The 9462-nt window shown below is 34.5% G+C and overlaps 1 protein-coding gene across 2 annotated transcripts in view; it reads left to right on the forward strand.

The window, feature by feature from the left end:
- The window catches only part of LOC107667555 (calphotin-like), a 12943-nt gene extending 4082 nt beyond the window's left edge, over window positions 1-8861 (forward strand). Inside the window, exons 3-12 of one of the 2 annotated variants that reach the window (XM_016459240.1) lie at window positions 2557-2604; window positions 2961-2996; window positions 5172-5468; window positions 5727-5765; window positions 6852-6938; window positions 7064-7153; window positions 7264-7371; window positions 7913-7957; window positions 8069-8182; window positions 8491-8861. In XM_016459240.1, coding sequence (XP_016314726.1) covers window positions 2557-2604; window positions 2961-2996; window positions 5172-5468; window positions 5727-5765; window positions 6852-6938; window positions 7064-7153; window positions 7264-7371; window positions 7913-7957; window positions 8069-8149 — 831 coding nt within the window. In that variant the 3' untranslated portion in view covers window positions 8150-8182; window positions 8491-8861. The remainder of the gene's footprint in view (window positions 1-2556; window positions 2605-2960; window positions 2997-5171; window positions 5469-5726; window positions 5766-6851; window positions 6939-7063; window positions 7154-7263; window positions 7372-7912; window positions 7958-8068; window positions 8183-8490) is intronic. The other variant, XM_016459239.1, reaches the window with a different exon arrangement.
- Window positions 8862-9462: the final 601 nt, after the last annotated feature.

The raw sequence follows: 9462 nt of genomic DNA on the forward strand, positions 1-9462 counted from the left end.
TATCTGTTTTCTGACATTATTGTGCCCACTGTTGGGGCTAACGCAATACAAGTAGCGCAAATTACATAATCAGATTACTTTTTCAAGTAAGTAGTAAAGTAACACATTACTTTTAAGTTTTTTTGTTATTGAAGATAAATAAGCAAGCCCAGCTTAGGTGACAAAAAGTAACGCAAAAGTAACATAATGCATTACTTTCCATAAAAAGTAACTAAGTAATGCAATTAGTTACTTTTTATGGAGTAACGCAATATTATAATGCATTACTTTTAAAAGTAACTTTCCTCAACACTGATTGTGCTTATATACAAGCTGACGTTCCTCCTAAATAATATCAAAATATAAAGTCACTGCCACTCTCTCCTCAACCTCCTGCACCTCACCCTCCCTCCTGTTTTTTGAAGAGCAGCCAAGCTCTTAAAGCCCACCCTTCTTTTCCTGTGAGCTCTGCTTCAGCCTCTCCTCTCCCTTCATAGACATCACAAGTGCTTGGGTTGGACATCCACATACACTGAGAGTGGCGCAGGGCGAGAGAGAGAGAGAGGAACATAACTGTTGACTTGCTAGATGTCTCTGTGGAAACGCAGGTAAGCTCCCACCTTAATGGATGGAGGCTTGGTGAAGGGGTTTAGCTGGTGGAAAAAGAATGTTTTGTACTCTCTGTGTCTCCCCCCAGCTTTTTTTCTCCCCTCCTTGTATTTGTTGTAGGGGCCAAGGTGGGCGTTTCAGTGGCTGGTATGTTAGACAGTGTGGAGGAGGAGCTTGTATGTGTATGTGCAGATAGGTGGGTGGAGATGAGGAATGTGTTTGGGTGGGGTACATGGCCTAGTCATGCATGCTAATGAGGGGGTATGGCACCTTTAATCATTTATTGTTAAATTTGAGTGTATGGAGTTACTACTAAAGAAATTAGAATTGTAAAAGCGATTAATTTCTAAGTTAATTAGTAATAGGTATTGTTTTGTTTAAGATGGTAAAACTTTTGAAGAAAGAGAATGTGAAGCAGATATCTGACTGTAGGCTCATTTATAACCACATGCACATGCTCAGCTCTGAGGAGGCGTGGTGGCCAACAGAATCTCCTTTGTCTCTTTAACAACAATCTTTGTGACAACAGTTGTGTGTGTGTTTTTGTACTGTGTAAGTCTTTGTGTGGTGTATACAATACATGTAGTTAAATGTAATTCTGCATATGGAGCGTCTATGATGTGAGCATACATTAAACAGTAATGCTTTACCTAGGTTATTATAATTTTTTACAATCTAATTTAGTTTTGTTTAGTTTTCACTCTATTAGTCTAATTCGTTTTTTTTTAATCTAATTTAGTTTTGTTTAGTTTTCACTCTATTGTTGTTAGTTTTCGGGTTTTTTCAGAGGCTTCTTCTAGTTTTAGTTTTTATGGTTTTTATTAGTCTTTCTGGTTTTTAATATTTTAGCGCTGCTAGAGTTAATGTGCTATCTGAAAATATAATGCCGTAAAACTTTCTCAGTGCTGTCTAGTGGCATTTTCATACTTAATGAAGGTGAATTGTAAAATTAAACATTTGTAGCCATGTTTGTGATGGCATTATAAGATTTTCATTATTGCATTAATTTTCATCCATTTTTGCTTATAATTTTAATTTTATAGTTAAAATTTTAGCCAAAGAGTCATTAAAACCTTAAGTGAGGCCCACTGAAAAGAGAAACTTCATTTCTGTATGCTGATAGGTATAGAAGTCCATTTCCACCACATAAGAGGGAAAAAAAGCTTGGTAAAAATTATATCATAATTATGATGAAAGTCAGATTTTTATGTCATAATTATCATTGTTTAAGTTATAATTTAGACGTTTATGTCATAAAGATGCCTTTTTTTCAGAATTTCAAACTTTTTATGTCATGTTTTTGTCAAAACTTCGACTTTATTTTAGTTTTATCTCATAATTCTGAAATTTGATGTCAGAATTTAAACTTTTTATGTCATAATTATTTCTTGCTATGTCATAATTCTAATTATGATCATGTCATAATAATGATTATGATACTAAAGCATGACTTTTTTCCTTATATGGCAGAAATGGGCTTCCACAGATGGAACAGTGGAAGATCTCAGAACAGTCTGGCTGCACACTGCTTATTTATTTATTTGCTTATTTATATTTCTTTCTTTCTTTTTTTTCAAAGACTTGAATTAGCCATGGAACATTTTGTTCTGCTCCCACAGGGGGGGTTTGGAGCACTTGCCTTCTGTGAGCAAGTGCAAATGTTTAGTACTCTATGCAGAGACTGGCATAGCAATGTAGAACACATCAATATTAAATCATACTCAATATTTCAACATGCATATGTTATACTCATGTGTTACACTTTGTTCTGCAAGGAATATGCATTATTAACATTTAGCATTTTATCTTGTTGTTGTTACATAATGTATAAATTAAAGTGTTGCAAAGTATTGTGATTATAAGTATTATAATATAGTTTAAGAGACTTTATGACCGACAGTTGTAACACAATAGATCTTTAGTGTGAAGCTTTGAAATTTTGTGTCTTACTGTTCTTTTTTTTTTTAGGTCACATCATCTATAGATGAGCCAGTGTCGATCCCTGCAGAATCTGAGGTATGGTAACATGCCATATCCCATCAGCCCTTGACATTTCACCACTGTTTATCTACTAAACACCCTTGCCTTTGGCCACACACACTAATGGGCTGGTAAAGGTGTTTTTCCTAATTACCAGGCCTCCAGCACCTTACCTTTCAGGGTGCACTAATGTGCTTTTCTCATAACTTTGCTTTATGAGGTGTAACAAAAACATATTAAGCCATACTAACAAGGTCTCTAGCTTTACACAAATATATAGCATGCCTATAGAATAAACATATATAAGACTTTGTAATTGTTATATAATGGACTTTATCAATGGAATTTGTTCGTTCTTTAATTATGATCTTTTTAAAATATGCTATTGACAGGTCCAGTTCGAGGACACTACACCTGTAGCCACAGAGGTTGGTTTATATACATATGTATAGATAGAAAATAATGTATTCTATTTTGGTTTGATACTATTTGTTTTACGACCACAAAACAAAATTAGGTAACACTTTACTTAAAGGCACAATATGTACGATTTTTTAATTAAAATATCCAAAAACCACTAGAACAGTGTTATATATTTTGCTAACTTGTGTACTTACATTATCCCAAATGGTGAACATGATTTCTGCCCGAGTCCCTTCAAATTGTATTGGCTGTGGGGATGAAGACGACAACTCCCATGATTCCACACTCAGTCACGGCCTCATCAAACTTCACCTTTGTCTCTTTGTTTATTTTGAATACGCGCCCTCTAGCGGCGAAAATTACACATTGTGCCTTTAAAGCCTTTATATGTAATAAAGGCTTTTTTACTTAAAGCCTTTATATATAATAAAAGTAGTTTTAATGCATTTATTATGCCTTGTAATGCACCTTATAATGCATTGTACAGTCTCATGAGTAATTGTAACAACAGAAACACTTATCAATTCATTGTTTACACTATGCATTTTAAATTTGGTTATAATTATTTACAACAAGATATAATGTATTACAACGCACATAATGAATAATTATAATGCATTATACTCTTTAATAACCCTTTATAATGCATTATACATAAAGGCTTTGTGTTACCCAAAATTAAAATGTTCCTTTATGAACAAAATTAAATCAATAAAAACGCTTCAAAGAATGTAAATGCAATGCAAAATACATTTTCATTTTTGTTGTGTTCAATAAATTAGCATCCACTACTATTCAAATTTCAGTAAGAGGTCAGTAAGATTTTTTTTAAAGAAATTAATACTTATATTCATCAAGGGTTCATCAGAGGCGGACAGTTCTCAATAATAAGAATTCAATAATAAGAAGTTAATATTGTGGTATATATTAGACACAATATTGTCTGATTTTGCTAAATTGTGTACGTGAAAATATTACCTATAAAGCCACAGAAGAACTGTTGTGCATCTTCTACACTGCAAAAAATGCTTTTCTTACTTAGATTTGTTGTCTTGTTTCCAGCCAAAATATCTAAAAATTCTTAAATCAAGGATTTTCTAGACAAGTAAAAATTATTTTGTTTTCAGAAAAAACATGTCAAAAGTAAGAAAAGCATTTTTTGCAGTGTAATAAAACACAAAAGGTGTTTGACTGAAGCAGCACTGCACAGACCATTCTCTGTATGACATCAAAGTACAGCGAGAGCGATTAGACAGCATTTTTTTATTTTTTGTTTTGATGTCAAATAGTGTGACATCAAAGTACAGCGAGAGTGATTAGACAGCATTTAAAACATTTCTGTTTTGATGTCAAATAATGTCTGTTTTGCTTTTTTGTTAAAAGCAGTGTTTCTGTTGTAAAGTTATACAGCTACAGTTGTGTTGCTGGGTTTTAAAGCAGGTTTGATTTAGCTTCTTCCTTATCAATCTGTATTTACAGTATTTCACTGTCCACTGACTCTCTCTGTTCAAATGTGGTTGAATGGCTACACATAGATGTGTGCACACACTGTCAGAACTGTGTGAGTTCACTACCATCCTGCTTTTGTGGGGGTGGGTAGGGGTGTTAAAAAAAAATTTTTTCCCATAGGTTTTTAACATTCTAAAAGCTCTTTATTCCAAATATACTACAAGTTAGTCAGCTTTCACTCAAGTTATGGAGTTGAGTACTTTGTCCGCCTCTGATTAAATTGATCAAAAGTGACAGTAAGACTTTCAGATTGATTAAAAAAAAACAGATGTTACGTTTTTATTAAAAAAAAATTGAAATAGAAAACAGCAATTTTAAATTGTAATATTTCACAATATTTCTGTTTTACTGTATTTTGATCAAATAAATGTAGTCTTGGTGAGCATAACAGATCTTTCAAAAACATTTTAAAAATCTTACTGTCCCCAGACTTTTGAATGGTAGCATAGAACCTTGATCTATTAAATATGATATATTTCAGTAGACAGATCAATTTCAAAAGACTATCTTTTCCTAAATATCATATGTCAGGCTTTACAGGGTAAACATGCAACTCACTATAATTCCATGTACTGTAACATTTGAAGCCCAGGACCTGTAAACGTGAGTATTTTGCTTTTGTGTACATTATGTTTTGCATGTTTTCCCGTCTTTATGATGTTCTGGTGCAGATGCATGTTGTAGCTCATCCTGGTGAGACGGTTGACACCGAGCGTGAAGATGAAGCTGAGCTTCCTGCTGAGGATCCTGTGGTAGAGGTGCCAGTGCCAGAGACAGTGACTACAGCTGAAACTGTTGCTGCGGTTGAAACTGTGACAGAAACAGTAGTACCTGAAGTTGAGCCTGTTGCTGATGCCACAGTGGAAGTCGACGGGCATGTTGTCGGTGTCGTGGAAGAACCTGCCGTTGAAGCCGAAGCCATAACTGTTGAAAATGAGCCTGCTGAAGTCCACACAGAAGTCACGGAGGTGCCTGACACAATACATCTTCATGGCACATTGCAATGGACTCTTTGCATGAGTGTATTTGCATGCACAACAGGTGACTCTGTCTTGTCCGTTCTGTGTACTTGTTTGGATAACTGGGCATGACATGAGCCTCACTCTTCCCCTTCTTTTTACATTCCCTTCAACACTTTTGTCAATGTTTTTTAAGGGACACTATACTAACTACAGTGCTAGCAAATGTATATATAAATTTTAAACGAGTTCCTTCCTTTCTTATAGGATGTACATGCAGAGCCTGAACCAGAAGAGTTTCCAGTGGTAAGTTCTTTTGATTTTTTTTTTTTTACCAGTATGCATTTTTGGGGATAGTTCACCCCCCCCAAAAAAATGTTTTAAATGCTTTTATCATTTACTCCCTCTTATGTCTTTACAAACCTGTATGATTTTCTTTCTTCTCTGGAACTTAAACACAGATGTATCTCAGAGTTTTGTCTATACAGTGAAAGTCAAGTTGTTTTGGACCCCATTGACTGACTTTCCTCTGTGGAACATGAACACAGATGTCAAGGCCCCGATATACAATATAAGTTCTTTTAATATACCGTATGTGTTGCAAACTCTCCTCTTAATAACAATACACACAACAAAAATGAAAGCGGTGAGAAAACAGCAGTTAAGAAAGCATCATAATGACGTGGATGAACTGTTCAATTTGGCATGTTTCATTATAGAGCATTCATTACTTAGATTTTACTTTATATATTTATATTTCTACTATAAACCAGAAGGTGTTTACCAGCTGAGGGAACCTTTCAAGAAAGTTCACTTTGGCAAACTGTTTTGAACTCCCAAAACAAATTCTAAATAAACTTATTAAACAAACAAAAAATGACACCACACCAGTTCGTTCTTTGATTTTGCTTGAAGTACATTGGGGTGTTTTTGTCTATATTATGAACATCAAAGGGGCCTAGTGTTGTTTTGGACCCCATTGACTTTAACTGCAAAAAACAGCTCAAACAAAATAGCACATTTTGTGTTCTGCAGAAAAAATAAGTAAGACCTGTATGTCCGTGAAACATAAACGCAGATGTATCTCAGTGTTTTTGTCTATCCAATGAAAGTCAGAGGGGTTCAGAGTTGTTTTGGACTCCACTTAGTCTGACTTTCACTGTTTAAACAAACAGTTGAAAAAATTTTTTTTTTCTGAATATCTTGTGTTTTGCAGAAGAAAGTCTTGCATGTTTGGAACAGCATAAGAATGATTAATAATGCCAGAATTTTTTATTTTTGTAAACTGTCTAGTAAACTAAAATATTCCTCTGTAGTGGTAAAAAGCTCACTACAATAACATTTGCAATGAATGCCAAGGGGCATTGAAATAACATGCATTCATATTATTAGGAAGCTGCAGTACCTGCAGAAGCTTTAGTGGAGCCAGAGCCTGAACAGAAGCAGCAGCAGCAGCCAGTCCTTCTGGAGGAACCCACGGTATAAAACAACTTTTTAGTAACTCCTTTCATGGGGTAATTTCAAGCATCTTTGTTCAGAATCCTTTTAGATTGAAGTTTAATTTTAAATATGGTCTCTTGCCCTCGGGTTTTCACATGCTCAAGCCTTCAGTCGAGTCCACAAGTGACCCCATCGCTGAAGAATTTGTTGTGACTGAGTCAGTAGCTGCTGACCCAACTGTTGCAGAGGAACAGGTGAGCAGTAGAACTAAGCGAGGAGACACACCTACAATGTGCACATCAAGCATTAAATCCTGTTAGCTCCTTGGATGGATCTAAATAGAATATATGGCCTTTTCCCATAGTTTCCTGAAACAACAACAGATGCCCCCGAGGTTCTATCAGAGACACTGTCAGAAACGATTCCTGCTCCTGAGCCTCTGCCTGTGCCTGTAGCAAAGGAGATTATACAAGTGAGCTTTTAAATGGTTAACTTGACTGCAGCATCCCATTATTTACAGATATATACACACACATACACAAAAGTTTGAGGTTAGTTAGGATTTTTATGTTTTTAAAGAAACCTTTAATGCTCACCAAGACTGCATTTATATGATTAAAATACAGTATAGAAAGAAATAGAAGAATTATTGTGAAATATTATTATTGCAATTTAAAATAACTGTTTAAAATAGTGTTTTACAGTGTAATTTATTCCTGAGATAGCAAAGCTACATTTTCAGCATTCATTACTCTAGTCTTCAATGTCATATAATCCTTCAGAAAGTATTCTAATATGCTGATTTAGTGCTAAAGAAACATTTCTTATAATTATCAATGTTGAAAATAATTGTGCTGCTTTATATTTTTGGGGAAACCATGATTTTTCAGGATTCTTTGTTAAATAGAAAGTACAAAAGAACAGCTTTTATATTAAATACTGCTACTGCAAGTGTTGTTTTACTGGAAGTTGTTTTTATTTCAACAGTGAAATTATAAATATTTATATTTCAGGCTCAAGATGAATTTATGCCACAAGTAGAAACTGAAACTATAAAGGTATTTTTCCTTCAGTATTTTTTAAACCTCTTCATTGTATGAAATACGATGTTTCCACCACCCCACCAACAAATAGTATTTGTTTTAGTTCTCATATTCTAATTTTTATAGGACTTGGCAGTGGCTGGTGGCCTAACTGTGGATGCCATAAATGGATGTCTGGGAGCTACCGAAGTTGTGATTGAAGGTTAAAGTGCCTATGGTAAGAATGTGGAACTCTTAAAGGTATAGTTCACCCAAAACTGAACATCATTTACTCACCCTCAAGTTGTTCCAAACCTGTATGAATTTCTTTCTTCTGCTGAACACAAAAGATATTTTGAAGAATGTGGGTAACCAAACAGTTGATGGTCACATTTACTGTCAAAGCATGTACCAAAAAATAAATTAAATAAAAATACAAAATTAAAATAAATAAATAACTTTGGGGACCATCAGCTGTTTGGTGGCCTATCCCTTCAAATAATTTGAATCAAATGAAACAAGGTTCAAGAGCCATGGCAACAATAAAATATAAATTTTCTGTTTTACAGTTTCATAGGACATAAAAGGATGGCTGAAACATGAAACATTGCAAAGTGCCTTTTTGTGCCGATTCTTTCCTCAACTATGACAAGGATGTGTGGCTGTTCTTCGCTGGTGGAGTTTTTCTGAGCTTCTGGCTAATTTTCTTCAGTTTCCATATGCATGTACAGTAGATTTGATGGCGTTATACATTACATACGTAGTAAAGTAAAATGGAAGTGTGTTGCAAATTTATGTTTTTACTTAAGACCATTTTGTAATGTGGAATGAATACTCCTTGTTGTATTTGATAAAATGATTTGGAGCGGAGTGCTTTAGATCAGTGTTTCCCAACCTTTTTTTAGTCGTGGCACCCTTTGGAAATTTTAACAAACTTGTGGCACCCTACAAAATTAATTTCTAACTTCGATATGATAATTTGAAAAGTACAGATATTCGGTACAACAGGGAAGAACTGCAGAATATAATGTCACAGATATTTTTAATATTATAAAAAAAAATTGTCCATCAATGGTGGCAATCGGTAGGCTAATTTCTAATGAAGAGATCAATTTATATGACAGATTTTAATGTAAACATTATTTAATTACCATTATAACTAGCTATCTCACAAATTTTTTGCTCACTCAGTGTTTTTTTAATTTTACAGTGGGGTAATTTTGCCCTGCTCTCGACAGACAGCACCCCGGTTGGGAAACACTGCTTTAGAGCACGATTTCAGATACCATCACCACATCTCTTCTGTGCCCCCTTCAACCATCCACATGTGCCTTTTTCTAAATGATAAATAAAGGGAGTTTGAGTTTAATTAGTCTAACCAAACTTGCTGTATGCATTTCATTTAGATGAAAATAGTTTAGACTAAACTACTGCTATGCCATAAGATTGACAGATGCAAATGACCCTTGAGTTTGGGGATGCACTGTTGTTTATCTATCAGGGGCAAAACATTTTAAAGACACATCCATTAAGGTAAATAA

The sequence above is a fragment of the Sinocyclocheilus anshuiensis genome, unplaced genomic scaffold, assembly GCF_001515605.1.
Source record: "Sinocyclocheilus anshuiensis isolate Anshui unplaced genomic scaffold, SAMN03320099.WGS_v1.1 scaffold1132, whole genome shotgun sequence".
Classification (NCBI taxonomy): domain Eukaryota; kingdom Metazoa; phylum Chordata; class Actinopteri; order Cypriniformes; family Cyprinidae; genus Sinocyclocheilus; species Sinocyclocheilus anshuiensis.